We start from the raw sequence: 16088 nt of genomic DNA, 5'->3' as shown, positions 1-16088 counted from the left end.
CTGCTATGAATTCAACTATTATGAAACTTCTAATGTTTCAGTTTTTTACTGACACTGTCAGAAAAGTATTAATATGACAAAAAAACATGAGTTACTTTCAGGAAATACACTGATGCCCACCTAAAACGTATATATAATATCTCATAATTAAGAGATATAATCACGAGGAACACTTAATGTCAAATGTTTTTCCTTGCCTCTGTAAAGCACTATGAATTGCCTTGTGTACGAATTGTGCTATACAAATAAACTTGCCTTGCCTTGTACAATCCAGTGTGATCCAATACAACAACTCTGCCATGAATTCAACTTTTATGAAACTTCTAATGTTTCAGTTTTAAAGTATTAATATGACAAAAAACATCAGTTACTTTCAGGGAATACACTGATGCCCACCTAAAACTTATATAATATCTCATAATTAAGAGATATAATCACGAGGAACACTTGTACAATCCAGTGTGATCTAAACTCTGCCATGAATTCAACTTTAATGAAGCTTCTAATGTTTTAGTTTTTGTTGGCCCTCTCATGTATGTAAACCAAATTAGAAACTATTTTCAACATAATGCACTCCTGTACAACAACAGCACCCACTAAGACCTCAATAATAAACATAAAGTAGAATTATTACCTCTCTGACAGTGAAAGCAAACAAAAATAGAAACATTTTGAGCTTTGTAAAAGAGTTTTATGGCATAATTACGATGCAGCAATTCATAATTATGAGATATAATATATGTTTTAGCTGGAACTAGCTTGGGGCATCGATGTATTTCCTGAAAGTAATTTATGGTTTATTATGAGGTCATAGTTCAACCCTTTCTATTTGCCCACACTGACACACTGTACACATTAGCTACTCTACTCTTCTACCACGAAGAAGACACAAATTAATCATGAAGACTATCTCCGAATGAATCATAAGTGACATAAATCCTGATTTATTGTGTGAGAAATAATAAAAAAAATACTTTACTGGTGAAGTAATAAAAGAACTACATGTGTGATTTTAGCATTTTAGTATTTTATTACTACTGTACATAAAATACAATAAGCAACATGACAGAGGAATGGCTAATATCCTCTATCCTTACCTAATTACATGAGACTGACACAAGTAAGCCTACAGAAGTAACATGTTACACAGCGTTTAAGGAGTTGATCCTTGTTTTTTTCTTTATATCTACACTAAATTCTACATCTATGAAAAATAAAACATCGAGTGTGGTCCCCTCAACATACAAAAAGCAATATCATATAAATTACTTTACACAGTCTTGTAAAAACGTAAACATTATATTTGGCAAATTGTTGTCAGTAGAAGTTGTTAGTTCTTTTGTGTCAGAATAAGAGGACCATGTGAAAGCACAGGTACTAGGTGCCGCACAGTGGGTTGGCTTTTTTTTTTTTTTTTTTTTTTTTAGTTTGCAGAGTAAAGACAACAATGGTTTTGTCAATGAGGGAGAAAAGGGGCAAGAGTGCAGTGAAAGAGGGAGGGCTAGGTGCACACAGTGGGACGCTTCTAGCGAGTTATTCATCGGGAATCGACACCGTGAGCGTCTGTATCATTCATACAGTCTTGCTTAATTGTTGGTCATAGAGTAAACAGGGGGGAGTTTGTTTTTTGTCTCAGTTTCCCACAGCGTGTGGTGGATTCCAGATTAAGAGCTCTTATGTCTTGTGAGGTTTAAATGCACATAACTCCCCACTGGTCTGAAACCGAAGAAGCCTTTTTGCATGACGAGGCAAAATGCTTTCCTACATTGATTTCCAACTGCATACCCCGCATCAGGCTATATTCAAATATAAATAATCCCCTGTAATCACATTTTACAGACAACGTAATGTCTCCTTTGTCCATAGTTTTTCTAGAGAAACTGGACGGTTCAATCTGAACACATTTTGCCCCTTTTCCCTCGCGAAAATGTAACCTATTATTTATCATGATCGTGGTCATTAGCACTACAGACTACAAACTCCTATCAAATACCTACAATAGAAATAAAAACAATGTATGGGGGATGAATTTCAGATATGTCTAATAACTGAAAGTACACCTGTAGGGTTGAAAAGCAGTGATTTCATAGCTTGTTTTTCCTGAAAGATAGTCAGTTCGCATTTTGAGTGGAATTAAGTTTTCCAAATGGAGAATAAGGCGTTCCCAAATAGTAGGAGTTCATCAAAATGAAGTAGAAGTTGCGGTAGGTGGCATCGTAGGCGTGGAAATGGTGATAGATCTCTTAAAATATGTGTAAGAATAATAAGAATTTCAACCACTTCATCGCAGCCTAATTGTATTTAAGAATATCAGTTTCGATTTTATGAGATAGGAATTGCTGGTGGACTCTTAATGGGACTGACAAGTTCAACAAAAATCACAGATGAAAGCATTTGAATGGTACCAAACTGACAATGGGTTTAATTACTCAAATCGATCATGAGGTGCTCATATATCTGAGTTTTTCCCTTGAAGCTGGATGCGAGCAAGAACACCCGGTCGTCAATGGAAACCAGGGAAAATGCACGAGGCGCCTGGATATTCAGCTCCTGGGATGGGACAAACTGGCCCCTCTTGGTGTCCCATTGGTAGACCTGCGTCAGTGAATAATCGCTGCCCAAGATGGCATACTGCCAGTTGCCGATGGAGACGGGCTGGAACACCATAGAGCCACGGGAAGGAAATGTCTGGACCTCTTTGAACATGGCACCGTCCCAGCGCATCACCTTGGAGTCCCCGATGAATCTTGTCAAGCATATAAACAGGTCACCTTTGAAAAGGACAAAGTATTCAAGGGACTGTTTAGTTTACACATTCAGCCTCTAAATCTAGACGTGAAATAGAAAAGCTCATAGAAACAGTTTATATAATTGGGGAAATAATTCATAGCTTGTTAGCTCCTTATGAAAGAGTCCCTAATAGATGAGCTGTCCTTTTTAGAAAGGAAAATTGCAGAGAAGATTATACAGTAATGACTTAAGGGCATGTTTCATAGCAGTGGACAGTTATATTACCACCTTTAAAACGAATGCTGAGCAATGAGCAACTAAAGTGTAATAAATTACGGCTAAGAGTGTGAGTCATGAGCGTTTTCATTCAAAGCCATACTTTTGTAAAAGTATGCATGTACTGTCAGCAAAACACATGTAAAACTCAGTGTTTTACTCTTAATTATGATGTTTTTGGATTAATATTACAGCTGCTGTTACTGCAGTTCCTCAAACGGCCACTTGGGGCTGGCTGCACAACAAGTCAATCTCCATAAGTCCCCATGTAAAATGTCCAAACTCACAGCAGAGATAAACATGTTTACAGCCTGGTACAAAAAGCAGTTTTGGTCTTTGTAGCTAATTAAACAGGTTGAGCGCTTTGATTGACAGGTGGGTGCCATTAAAGGTCGCTCATTTGAGCACCGGGACGTCATTCTACCCACGTTTTTGGCGACTTTCAGATTAGTCAAGAGGCGTAGGAGGCAGGACTGCCAACATGGCGGCTAATCGAATCGCTATTCGATAGTTGTAGCTCACCTTTGACCCGAAAGTGTTTGACGGAGAAGACGTCCTCCATATCTGGTATGTCAGTCCTGCGGTCAAACTGTTTCTGGCTCCTGTTCCACTGGTAAACGACAGGTCTCTGAGAACTACTGGACAAGATCAGGTGGGGTTTGTTGGAGATCTCCAAATATTCTACATCTGTGTCCCGGTACCACGGGTGGAGTGACTGATGGGAGTAGAAGCCGTTGCCATTCCATTTGTAGACTGTTGTGGAGCCGGCCTACGAAAGGAACATGTGCAAAATGTCAACGTAACAAATAGATTTGTTAGTAAGTGCTGAATAGTGATCTATCTGTGTGTGTGTGTGTGTGTGTGTGTGAGTGTCCCCAAACATATGTGAGAGCATATGCGAACATTTGGCAATGCCAAGGTAATCAGCTGGAGCAGACACAAACTGACACAGAGAAGGACACCAGGGGAACCGACTGGCTGACACGGCGGGTAGTTTAGAGTAGGACTCAATAACAGAAACGCCTACATTATATAATGTCATCAAAATAAGGCCAACCTTAGAACTGTCAGCAATGACAAAGAAAGACTCTCCGTCTATCATGAACGTCTCGATGTCATTGGGTTTGCGAATCTTCAGGATGTCGATGTCCTGGATCTTGATGAACTTGTTGGCCGAAGTGTCACGTTTGTAAATGTGCGAGCCGCCGAACAACTGGGCCACGATGACGAACAGGTGGTTGTCGATCACCATCGGCTTGCAGACCACGGTGGAGGTGCCTGAACAAGAAAAAGAGAAAACATTATGATACCAGAGTATTGTATAGTTCACCAGCATTTCTTTTGTTTCCCCCCCTAAAGAGCACCTAAGTACACTGGCACAATACAATCAATATATGCCTCTTCATACCTCTAACTCTCATTTATACCCCCATTATAAACTGACTTTCAATGGTGTCGTAGGTTCTGAAGGTCATCTCCACGTGATCCCATTCCAGGAAGCTGCACGTCCCAGCAAACGGTTGGGCAAACACAACATACTGATCTGCGCCAAAGGTGAAGGCCTCCACTGAAATCGACTCAAACTTCATCGACTGATAGGAAGCAAACTCTAAAAAAACATGAAAGGGCAGTGAATAAGACCTGACAGTGAAAGCAAGGGGACAAAAGCATGAAAAGGAAGAGAGCCATTAGTCTCGGAGACAGGAAGATGATACCTGCTGTGATGCAGTCAAAAGAATGTGGCAGCAGGTCATTGAGCTTCTTCCCCTGGTGCATGGGGGGACCGCTGCAGTAGATCTCATCCAGGGTGGCATTAGTATGGTGCATCCACTCCACCAACCACTTCATCTTACAGTCGCATAGCAGGTTGTTGCCACGTAAATCCCTGCATGCATGGTAGGATCGCATCAGGTAAGACATAATATCATTAATATTTCATGTTGAAACGCGTATTTTAAACACATGCTGTTTTATTTGTAACCCCTGTTCGGTTTCTCCATACTTGGCTGCACTTTGGCTACAAGCCAGGAAAGCCACAACAACAAGTGTCCTATCTAGTCTGTGCTCATCGCCTACTCCCAGCCTGAATTGCTGTTGACCTTGGATATGTGTATTGAATCCACACACACACACTAGACTGCATTATTCCAGCTGACTGTAGCAGCCAGGATCCAATTCTTTTCTCTGTAAATGACTTGTTTACCATTCAACCTGACATTCTGGCACCCTAACCCAAGCTTTCCTCGTCTCTCTCCTTTACATCTTTACCTTCTTTTTTTCCTTTCTCCGTTGCAGCAGGGAATAGCTTCCACTGCAATTATTTATTTCCTCACTCTATTTCCCCTTGTTTCATTCTTTGCTTCTTACTTTCACATCCTCTGTCTAGTTTTGGAATTCATCTGTTTTCCTTCCTAGCACAATGACTTCATAATATTACTGTGTTTTATCCTGCAGATCAAGAAAAGAGGGAGGACGACAGAGGAAGATTATGCTCAATATTTGCCATAAATCCATTCCCAGCCCTTCCCCAATCAGAATTAGTGAATACCAACACATATTGAGTACTGTTGTGTCACTATTCCACTGACTATTTCAGCATAAATACCAATAAGCAAACTATTTTGTCAACAGACCCTTCATAAGTCCTGTCATTTTTACTCTGGTCTCCAGTAAAACCAGTCTTCTTCTTTCCTGTACTTACATATGCTATGTGCTACCTACCTGATGTTGAAAACACAACCAGATCTCGAGGAGCACATTGCATATCTATGTACAAGAAAGCAGAAATTTGCTCATCTTTTATTGGAACACAGAGAAAAATGAATGAGGTCCATTACAAATCAATTCAGAGTTACATGCACAGAAATCCAAAAAACATATTCTGCTATCATGGAACCAATTAAACAATCAGAAAATAGATGAATTAAGCGATTAGTTAATGTTCTGCGTCTCAGTAAAAGACCCAATCAAACTCACACTTTGGTCAAAGCGTCCATGCCCTTGAAGACATCTTTGGGCAGCGTCTCAAGGTTGTTGTAAGCCAGACTCCTAATCAGTAAAAGAGGAAAAATAAAGCACACAGTGATTGAATCAAAGGCAGACTGCCTCTCTCTCTCTCTCTCTGATATGCATAATAGAAATGGAGTCATTCCACTGAATCATATGCTTTGCATTTGTTCTTTTAGCCGGCTTGACTTGAGCGAGAGCAGAATAACCAATTTCCGAGAAACCAAATGTAAGCAGGGTAGGGCAAGTCAGAATCTCAGTACCTTTGCAACATTTATCGGACAAAAACTAAGTGGTGAAATGGAAGGAGAGTGAATCATTAGTGATTCATTAATTAAGGGTGAGCAATTATATTGAGTGGAGGGAAGGAATATGACTTGTTAGAACAAGGTGACATGCTGTTCTTTATACACAGAGCTTATCCATAATATTTAGATGTAGATGGTAATATTTCATTGCCATAACACTGGTCGTACATACATACAAAGCAGTGCTTCTAACTAAAACAGCAGTCTTCTTCAAAGCTGTCAAGTGGATGATATCTCTACTATCCAGTTAAAACCAACCAACCAAAACGGTTCAAGTCAGAAAAGAGATGTGAATGTTATGAAAAGTCAGCGTAATTCATGAAGGCTGCATTATTTATCGGAGAGTCGGTTTTCTGTTGAGAGGGGAGGCCATTTCACATAAGTTTGTGCAGGAATGTGCACTCTCCAAACATGCGGGGATAGAGCAGCAGAGAGTGGGCAGGATTCTAGCCGGAGCCCCGTCTGTGCTCTTTAATAATGCATTGACTGTATGTGAAGCATTTAAAATGCCCTCTAATAATACATTTATTCATTACCTTCGGTATAAAAGTTTTTTTTAGTTTTCTCTAAAACAAGTCCAAGTATCCACAGGGCTGGAAAAGAACACTTTATCCAACCTTGTGGAATTACTTTCTGTGTCAGGGCAGATGTTAGCAGTAAATCTTAGTTGAGACTTGCAGCTGTTGACACTTTATTGGTTAATAACTGCTTAATTGTAAATTGTTTTTTTCCTAAACAAATGAGACTAGACTGCAGGTCTCATCATGGGCTGATCTGTTATCAAGACTTCCTTCTGTTCCTTCCAGTTAACAGTAACGTTGCTTTGCTATGTGGAAACTGTTTGCAACAGAAACATTCTGTGTAACCTTCACGATCCCCAAGGTTTCATTACAATCATGTGCTCCCTGAGTCCCTTGTCCTGCATGCACAGATACAGATAAAGACTAAATTTCAGCTTTTCAGACATAACTTTAAGCCTTAATATCATTTGAACGGGTGAGTTAAATAAAAAATTCTGCCTCAGTACACTTGTCATGAACAGTTTTTTGTACCAGCCTGTAAACATGTTTATTTCTGATGTGACGTTAGACATTTTAACATTGGGGGCCAGTCTCAGGTGGCCATTCTCGGTTAAAAAGCACATCTAAAGCTTAAACTTATTCATTCAAAATAAAACTGAAGACAGAAAAACTGACAAGTTGTTTCCTGGCCAGGACATGCTGCCAGCCACTTTGACTCCAAGAGCAGTGACTGGAGTCCTGGCTCGTTGCCTGGTAACCTCACAGCGATCTTAACCCTCCAGGAAGTCACCGCTCTGGCACGTAACTACCTGTAAAAAACTGCAACTTCACTACCTGTTTTTGTACAGATAAAACAGAAACTGTTAACTAGTGAACTTGCCCCAGTCTTTATGCTCAGCTAAGCTATCCATCTCCTGACTGTAGCTTCATAGTGAACAGTGGTATCTGCCTTTGGCCTTTGAGGCCATTAATAAGTCTGGGTATAGAACACTAATACCTGATTTACTGAGTTTGTCTGTTTCAAATAGTGCAGCACATGTTGGTCTGAATGCGGTCACTGCTTCGGAGCACTGGTTTGATTACATTTTCTCTTGCGTTGACTGCACCCTCATTAATGTGATGTTTGCTGCAACAGTCGTCCAGGCAACAATTCCTCCGCTTTGGATCGTCACATGCTCTCTGACAGCGTCTACGAGACGAGTCACTGTCGATAATGTCTCTCAGTGCTCAGGGCATAAGTGAACGTCGACCTTTACGAAGCCTGGGACAGTCTCAAGGATGCGTTCCTCCACAGTTTGTCTCATATTGTATATGTAAGACTGGATAGAGCCACTAATATAATGCTAACTTGCAGTTTTAATAATGCTTATTTGCCTTATCCTCTCATCTGTCTCATCTTTCATCTAGTACATCCAGTACAAGAGAGAAAATAACATCATCTATTCATGTTTAGTCATACACGATGAGGGAACACTGTGTGCAGGCATTCATCTGCATTGCATAAGCTAAAAAATTGTTAGTAACGACCTGTCAGAGACTGATGGCGAGATTATAGGTCACTCGGTTTAAAGTTACAGTACAGATATATTTAGTTGTGACCTGTAGGTCACTCACGTTCTCAACTATCTTTAGTTTTGGCAAGCTTTGCAGTTCAGGGATGTGAATATACAAGTGTTTACTATCTATCTATCTATCTATCTATCTATCTATCTATCTATCTAAGTTTTTCCTTGTTCAAGGTGGGAATTGTTGGGTCTCTGTAAATAATATAAGAAAATGTACCGTCTTGACCTGTTCTATATGGAGAGTGTCATGAGACAACTGTTGCTGTGATTTGGCGCTTTATAAATAAAAAAAATTGTATAACAGTAAAACACATCTCTGCTGGTGTAACATCCGGATCTGCCCTTCAGCAACCTGATCCAGCTGACACCTTCAGCCAGTAACCTTGGACATCACCACTGGCAGCAGCACTTCTGCCTACCTATGCGGTTCGGACACTGACAAAGTGATACAGGGAGAGACAACAGGAAGAATACCCTGAATACTGATATCCGTTTACCTCTGCCACAGAGAAAATCCTTATAAACAGAGAATTTGAAAGTGGCCGTGCAGATATTTAATGATTAGAGGTAAAGATGAAGTCAAACAAATTATAAAAACAGAAGAAAGAACAGATACAGTGAGGCAAGTTATAGGAATAAAGGAGGAAGGAAGGACAGAACCAACATACTTACAGATGTATCAGTGTTTTCAGGCCCCGGAAAGCATATGGTGATATCGATGCAATTTTGTTATTTTCAATAAATCTGTAAATAAGTAAATGAATCAATTGGCATTTTCATAGATTAAGACACAAATGTTCGATATACCGTGACACTAAAAACTGAAATGAACTTTCTTTCTTGCACATCTTGACATCCGTCATGGAGGGTTTTATATCTATTGCATTCATACTGGGAAAAAAAGGCCAAAATTAATTTTACTTTAAAGGCCATGCACAACCAAACAGGTGTTTCCAATTATTCTACTGTAGCTAATTAGACGTGTTGTGGTTGGTGTTGGGTGGAGTTACTACATGAGGCCAGCAGGATTTATGAAGTAATAAGAATCAGAAAGATGTAAGTCGTCCTCCCTGTAGTCAAGCAACCTAAGCGAAACCACCTGCTTGGGCTCTAAAATTCTTGACTTGATTTTTTTAGGTGACGTTGATGGATGCAAAAATGAAAAATTAAATGAAATAGAAAGTAATAAATCCATTGGAGAGATTTTTGTTGGTTACAGCAGTAAAGGTGTGTTTGACTGATGTTCATTGGTGTATGACTTGCATCAGTTCCCATTGGTACAATACAGACATCATGCAGCTGGGAAACATTTTGTACATTTTATGAGCCTTCACCACACGTATGTATATAAATAAAAGAAAAATACTCACAGATATTCAAGATGTGGTAAACCCAGGAATGCATCCTCATCAATTAAGTCAAATGAATTTGCTGTGAACAATCTAGGGAAAACAACAAAACAGTATAATAGTCATTTAAAGTTCCAGTACGATTTTAGATTTAAAATAATCCCCACGGCATCGCTAAATGTCAAACTTTGTTGTTGGGTTTCACAAGTCAAAGGTGCATTGGGTTGAACATCAGACCATCAGCAGTCAAGTTGGACATTTTAATATGAGGTCTTATGGAGATTGGCTCATCCTGCAGCCAGCCTCAAGTGGCCGTTTCAAGAACTGCGGTTTTTGGCACTTCTCCCATAGGCTTCACTTCACAGCCACTGAGATTGCAGTATTACAATACCAACATCAGTTCCTTTAAGTCCAAGGCAGAGGGGAAAGGCGTCGAGGGTGCGATAGTTACTGTTTCAGACAACAGGCTCATTCAGCTTCTCTGCCCACAGTATGTGGTTAAAGAATGAATGAAATGAATGAAACAGAGGAACGGCAGATCACTCCTACATGTTTTTTACTTGAAATGAATGAAAGAGAGAAATGGACGCCTCCTCCCACGTGTGAGAAAAGCATCCACCAATCTATTCATTAAATCTTACTGTGCTACGAGAACTGAAAAAGGAGAATTGTCGGACCAACTTAAAAAATGACTTAACACAAATTGATTAGGTTTGTTTTAAATCAGATTAGCTTAATTAGAAACTTAATTTATTTCTCTGTTACTAATTGAAGTCATTTTTTAGAATAGATGTAGTTGTTGATTACTACAACCCTCTTGCTTCACCCTCTCCTTCCTAGTAGGAGAAACTTTGGTGGTCACGAAATGTACGAAAAACACAAAACACTCTATCTGGGGACGGTGATTTGTCTGATCTAGGCTCCGGTAGAAAGACAACATGGTGTACTCTTTGGAAATGAACCAAGCCCAAAGGAAAAGTGCCAGCCAATTTGACGTGTAGGCTTTTTCTATAAGCATACGTTGGGAAAGAAGAACGGGAATACATGTTTTCAAGTGTCACTCTTAGAATTGGATCCATTTGGTTCAATGACATTTGGAAAGTTAGCCCCATTCAAGTTAGCAGAGGAAAAAAAACATCCGACAGAAGTCCCTATAGTGTACTTGCTCTATGGGCCACACATTGCGGAAAATCTGGGCAATTTTATACCACGAAATAGATTTTTTTTCCGCTTTGCGTGTCACTGGGCAGCTTCCATAAGAAGAAACAACCATGAAGGGAAGATATAAAAGGCTGATTCTAAGGTAACAAGAACAAAACGATTTTTATTTTCAGGTGATCGATGAAGAGCCGTCTCAATCTTACACACTTGACCTTTACCGGTTCTCTTTTTTCAGGGTTTTCCTTTAAAACTCTTTGACCACTATATTGGCTGAATCTATCCTCAAGTTAAATATCATTAATCCTAAATATCTTATAATACCAAGATGTCAAAATGCTGGAAATCAGATTTTGTAAACAAACATCATCTGCGAGCTCAACAAATCATCACCACTGACCCTTTACAGCCACAGTGCTGGCCACAGAGAAGTCCCATTGATTAAGTAGCACTCTAATGGAGGTTAAGATACTCGGGTCACCTTGGCCCCAGTAAATAATGACAGAGGGGGCCATGCCACTCATTCATTTTACCCAGTTCAATTTATCCTCCCTCTGGATACGAGCCTTTGTGCACATCCAGGCTGATTTAGAGTCACCTGAGCATACTGAAGAGCTGATGCCAAGAAAAATATTTTTTTGTTGAGACAAAATGATGCTTGAAGACAGAGTGCTGTTAAGTGTGATTGGAGAGCCTGACCTTGTTGCTAACTGGTGGCTTTGCAATTACAAACTGCTCCATAGACTTAAAGTCGTATATCAAAGAATTATGCTTATTCTCTTTATGTTATCTTTGAGGGGAAAAAACTAACATGTTCATTATTTATCTCTGCCTCTCTCCCAGCAGCCTCTCTCCCTGCTGCTATAGTGACTGTAGCCATGTGGTCTATTGCATAATCCTGACACCATTACAGAGAATCCCCCCTTTAAACTGCATATCAGCCTCAATACAAGCCCTCTGGGGAGATCCAGCCTCATTGTTTGGTTCTGTAAGACATATATAGAGACAGACAGACAGACAGATAGATAGATAGATAGATAGATAGATAGATAGATAGATAGATAGATAGATAGATAGATAGATAGATACTCACAGGAGTTGCAGGGCAGGCGTGTGAACAAAGCTTCCTCCTGTGATTTCATTAAACCCAGACTTGACAAAAGATCTGAATGCATGGAGAAAATAATATTAAAGGAGAATGTATCTGAAAGTATAATAGAGATGAGTCCTCCTGGGTGTACTGAAAAGGGCAGAAACAGAGTGTTTCCATAAGCTTCCCTGACATATTATAAGGCACAATAAATAAATAAAAATCAAGAAGGTAGAAGGGAACACTTACAGTGAGACGACGTCGGATGGGAAAGTGTGAGGCACGGATCGGACATTCTCGCACAGGGCATTATCTTTGGTGCAGGTACATCCAACGGGGCATCTGGGCTGTCTGACTCTCCGCCCGTCTGCTGAAGCCAAGCTGACAGCGGCGACCCAAACCAGGAGCGTCCATCGCTTCCAGCCTCCTCTCCATCCTCTCACTGCTCTGCCCGGGTGTCCCATTCCTTCTGTCCCGGTCGAGTACTGTCACTCCTGCACATGCAACTTCTCGGGGAAAAAAAATCCTGTAACAAGGCAATATTAAGTGTTTTCTGATAATATGTCTTTATTTTTTCCTTGTCTTGTTTTTGTTTTTAATGATAGAAGCTCTGTTGTTGCGCCCTGATGCAGGCTTGTGTCTATGCTTCTTGCGTCTCAATAGGAAGGCACCAGTCCAGCGGATTCGTTCTGCAAGGCGCAGGATTACAAATGCGGGACAGATCGGGACATGAGAACAGAGAACAGGCTCAGATTTTTTTTTTTTTTTTTTTTGTCATGAAAAGGAAACTATCCCAACCTCCCAAATACGACAGGACGTCATCTATTTCTCAATACTTCTGCTGCGCACATAGAAGTTGCTCTTGTAGACTCAGTGAAAGGGGAAAAATAAAAAAAAATTCCCGTGAGAGAGAAAGAGAAGGGAAGAAAGAGAGAGATGGAGGAGGAAAAAGGGGGTGGAGGAGGCCCCAAGGTGCGCTTTTTTTTTTTTTTTTTTTTTTTTTTTAAACCAGCAGTGCCAGCTATTATTTATGCGCGCTTCAGAGCCGCGCATGGTTAATGGGAAAGCGGCTATTCATGAGGCTCTGTGCAAATGCACCTGCCTCGGTCATTCAGAGGCTTCTCTGCCCCTGCTTTGGCATAATAATGACATTAACTGTGAAAGGAAGATGAGTTCACACCGCGGTGCTTAAAAAACAAACATGCAATATTAATTCGGTGAGATTGTGGAATAAGAAATGCTTGGTAGAAATATGACCTGCAGATGATTATTAGTAGAAAAACGCATTAAAAAAAAAGGATTATTTATTTTTTCCACTCCACAACAAAATCCAGATTACACATCCATGATGGAATAATAAATAAATGGGGTAACACACAACGCAGTGGATTTCATAAATAGTTTTACTTTCTCTTAAGACAACAAAGGATTAGAGTCGTTCACACTCTTTATTGCACTTCCTCTCTTTCTTCAGTCCCACATTGAGTCCTTTGTTGAATTTCAGTGGGTCGTGGAGAAGTCATGAGACACTGGACTTTTTGTTCCCAGTCTGTGGCGATCTCTCACCCGTAACAACCCTTAATAACCCAAAAAGGACTCAATTAGACCCATAGATATATAACATTCAAAACAGGATAATATGCTCTTTATTTTCCATGCACAGATCTAAAGGCTTTACACGCATCCCCTAAAAAAAGATAGGATGCCTGATTCGGGCAATTAATCATCGTAATTTGTTCACTGGAGCGTGGTTGGTGATGATATCCCTTTTTAAGAAACATTGAAAATAGATAGATGAAATAAATTCTCATATATATGAGACAAACATGAAAAAAAACAGATTTTAGGTTACAGACAAACAAAAGGCTTCATTTGGTAACCATGGAGACCTAGAGCACTCTGTCTTAATATCAACAAAACAATATATACATATAGTTTTTATTATAAATAGAACAATTCATGAATAATTACATTACATTACATTACATTGCATTTAGCAGACGCTTTTATCCAAAGCGACTTACAGAGGAGGACATTAGACAATATGCTGTTTATTTTCCATTCACAGATCTAATGGCTTTACATGCATCCCCCTCTCAACACTATCCCAATTAATTGGCAACACTTTGCCAATTAATCATCGTAATTTGCTCCAAAATTAAAAGATTACTCACTGGCGCGTGGTTGGTGATGATATCCCCTTTTTAAGAAACATTAAAAATAGATTGATAGATGAAATAAATTCTCATATATGTGAGATAAAAATGAAGAAAGCAGATTTCAGGTTACAGACGAACAACATTTGGTAACCATGGAGACCTAGAGCACTCCTGTTTGTTTTAATATCAACAAAACAATAATAATATATATATTTAAAATTATAAATAAAATAAATTCATAAATAAACAGACTGTACGTCATCACACCGCGCTTCATGCCACTACGTCACCAATCGGCGACTGTGTTTGAGTTTGTAAACATTGCCTCGAAACTACAGAGAGGGGTAAAAATAACAAAAAAGCATGGAGAATCTGGTGAAGGTAGAAAATATGTTTTATTGTTTTTGTCAATGAAAGCAAAGTTTTAAGGAAATATCTCGCGTTTCATTTGTAACGAGCCGCTTAGCGTGTAGCATTAGCCTGGGCTGCTAACGTGTCGTGTGTTTACTTCAGTGTTTCACTCACACTGTGTGTTACTGCACAAACTGTGTGTTACTGCACAAACTGTGTGTTACTGCACAAACTGTGTGTTACTGCACAAACTGTGTATTACTGCACAAACTGTGTGTTACTGCACAAACTGTGTGTTACTGCACGAACTGTGTGTTACTGCACAAACTGTGTATTACTGCACAAACTGTGTGTTACTGCACAAACTGTGTGTTACTGTAACTGTGTGTTACTGCACAAACTGTGTGTTACTGTAACTGTGTGTTACTGCACAAACTGTGTGTCACTGCACAAACTGTGTGTTACTGCACAAACTGTGTGTTACTGCACAAACTGTGTGTTACTGCACAAACTGTGTGTCACTGCACAAACTGTGTGTTACTGCACAAACTGTGTGTTACTGCACAAACTGTGTGTTACTGCACAAACTGTGTGTTACTACACGAACTGTGTGTTACTGTACAAACTGTGTGTTACTACACGAACTGTGTGTTACTGCACAAACTGTGTGTTACTGCACGAACTGTGTGTTACTGCACAAACGGTGTGTTACTGCACGAACTGTGTGTTACTGCACAAACGGTGTGTTACTGCACAAACTGTGTGTTACTGCACAAACTGTGTGTTACTGTACAAACTGTGTGTTACTGCACAAACTGTGTGTTACTGTACAAACTGCGTGTTACTGCACAAACTGCGTGTTACTGCACAAACTGTGTGTTACTACACGAACTGTGTGTTACTGCACAAACTGTGTGTTACTGTACAAACTGTGTGTTACTGCACAAACTGTGTGTTACTGCACAAACGGTGTGTTACTGCACAAACGGTGTGTTACTGCACAAACACTTGGTTCACACATCAGTGGGTGTCCAAATTACGGATCCTATGCTTTATTTTAATAATATATTTTGTTTATGGCCTGTATGGCTGGAAGATTTTTGACATTGAATCAGAATCAGAATCATAAATACTTCAATAATCCCAGTAAACAAACAAACAAAAACAACATATGTAAACAAGTAACCATCTATTATGATATATATGTGTATATGTATATGTTAAAGGTATATAAAAGGTCAAATTTACAGTTAAATAATGTGCAATAACAAGTCATATTACAGAAGCTGGGTGAAGATGATGGTGTGTGTTGGGTTTGCAAAGAAAGGCTATGAAGCTTTAATGAAGTAAATAATGAATTGATTTGAACCTTTAAGGACATAACTGCTGGTGTTATACGTACATCTGTGGATGTGACACAAAATATGACTTTTCTGAATGTTTTTCGTTGAAGACAAGAGAAAGAGTGACACGTTTTAAACTTTAAAATGTTCACATGACTTTGCATTACTCGTAATAACTCATGTTTGAAATGAACATGAGGTTCAGATTTGTATCAACTTCATTTGGTCACAC

The 16088-nt window shown here is 39.5% G+C and overlaps 2 protein-coding genes across 5 annotated transcripts in view; one reads left to right on the top strand and one right to left on the bottom strand.

Moving 5' to 3' along the window:
- Positions 1-2319: 2319 nt before the first annotated feature.
- lgi1b (leucine-rich, glioma inactivated 1b) lies at positions 2320-14298 on the bottom strand. Of its 3 annotated transcripts, XM_027289414.1 has the most exons (11): positions 14178-14298; positions 12253-12509; positions 12007-12078; positions 9777-9848; positions 9079-9150; positions 5983-6054; positions 4722-4891; positions 4451-4615; positions 4064-4284; positions 3529-3775; positions 2320-2771 (listed from the first exon to the last, which is right to left on the bottom strand). In XM_027289414.1, exons 2-11 carry the CDS (start codon positions 12465-12467, stop codon positions 2422-2424), a joined length of 1656 nt encoding a protein of 551 aa, XP_027145215.1. In that variant the 5' UTR covers positions 12468-12509; positions 14178-14298; the 3' UTR covers positions 2320-2421. The 3 variants fall into 3 exon arrangements, with proteins under 3 accessions (XP_027145215.1, XP_019127466.1, XP_027145216.1); XM_019271921.2 differs by lacking the exon at positions 14178-14298 and having other exon boundaries at positions 12253-12951; XM_027289415.1 differs by lacking the exons at positions 9079-9150; positions 14178-14298 and having other exon boundaries at positions 12253-12951.
- Positions 14299-14430: 132 nt separating this feature from the next.
- fra10ac1 (FRA10A associated CGG repeat 1) overlaps positions 14431-16088 on the top strand; it is an 18582-nt gene continuing 16924 nt past the window's right edge. For both annotated transcript variants that reach the window (XM_027289416.1, XM_010747748.3), the window contains exon 1: positions 14431-14543. In XM_027289416.1, coding sequence (XP_027145217.1) covers positions 14526-14543 — 18 coding nt within the window. In that variant the 5' untranslated portion in view covers positions 14431-14525. The remainder of the gene's footprint in view (positions 14544-16088) is intronic.

This window comes from Larimichthys crocea, chromosome XVI, assembly GCF_000972845.2.
Source record: "Larimichthys crocea isolate SSNF chromosome XVI, L_crocea_2.0, whole genome shotgun sequence".
In the NCBI taxonomy this organism is placed as follows: Eukaryota; Metazoa; Chordata; class Actinopteri; family Sciaenidae; genus Larimichthys; species Larimichthys crocea.
The sequence above is the reverse complement of the archived record's forward strand: the minus strand, read 5'-3'. Positions and strand labels throughout refer to the sequence as shown.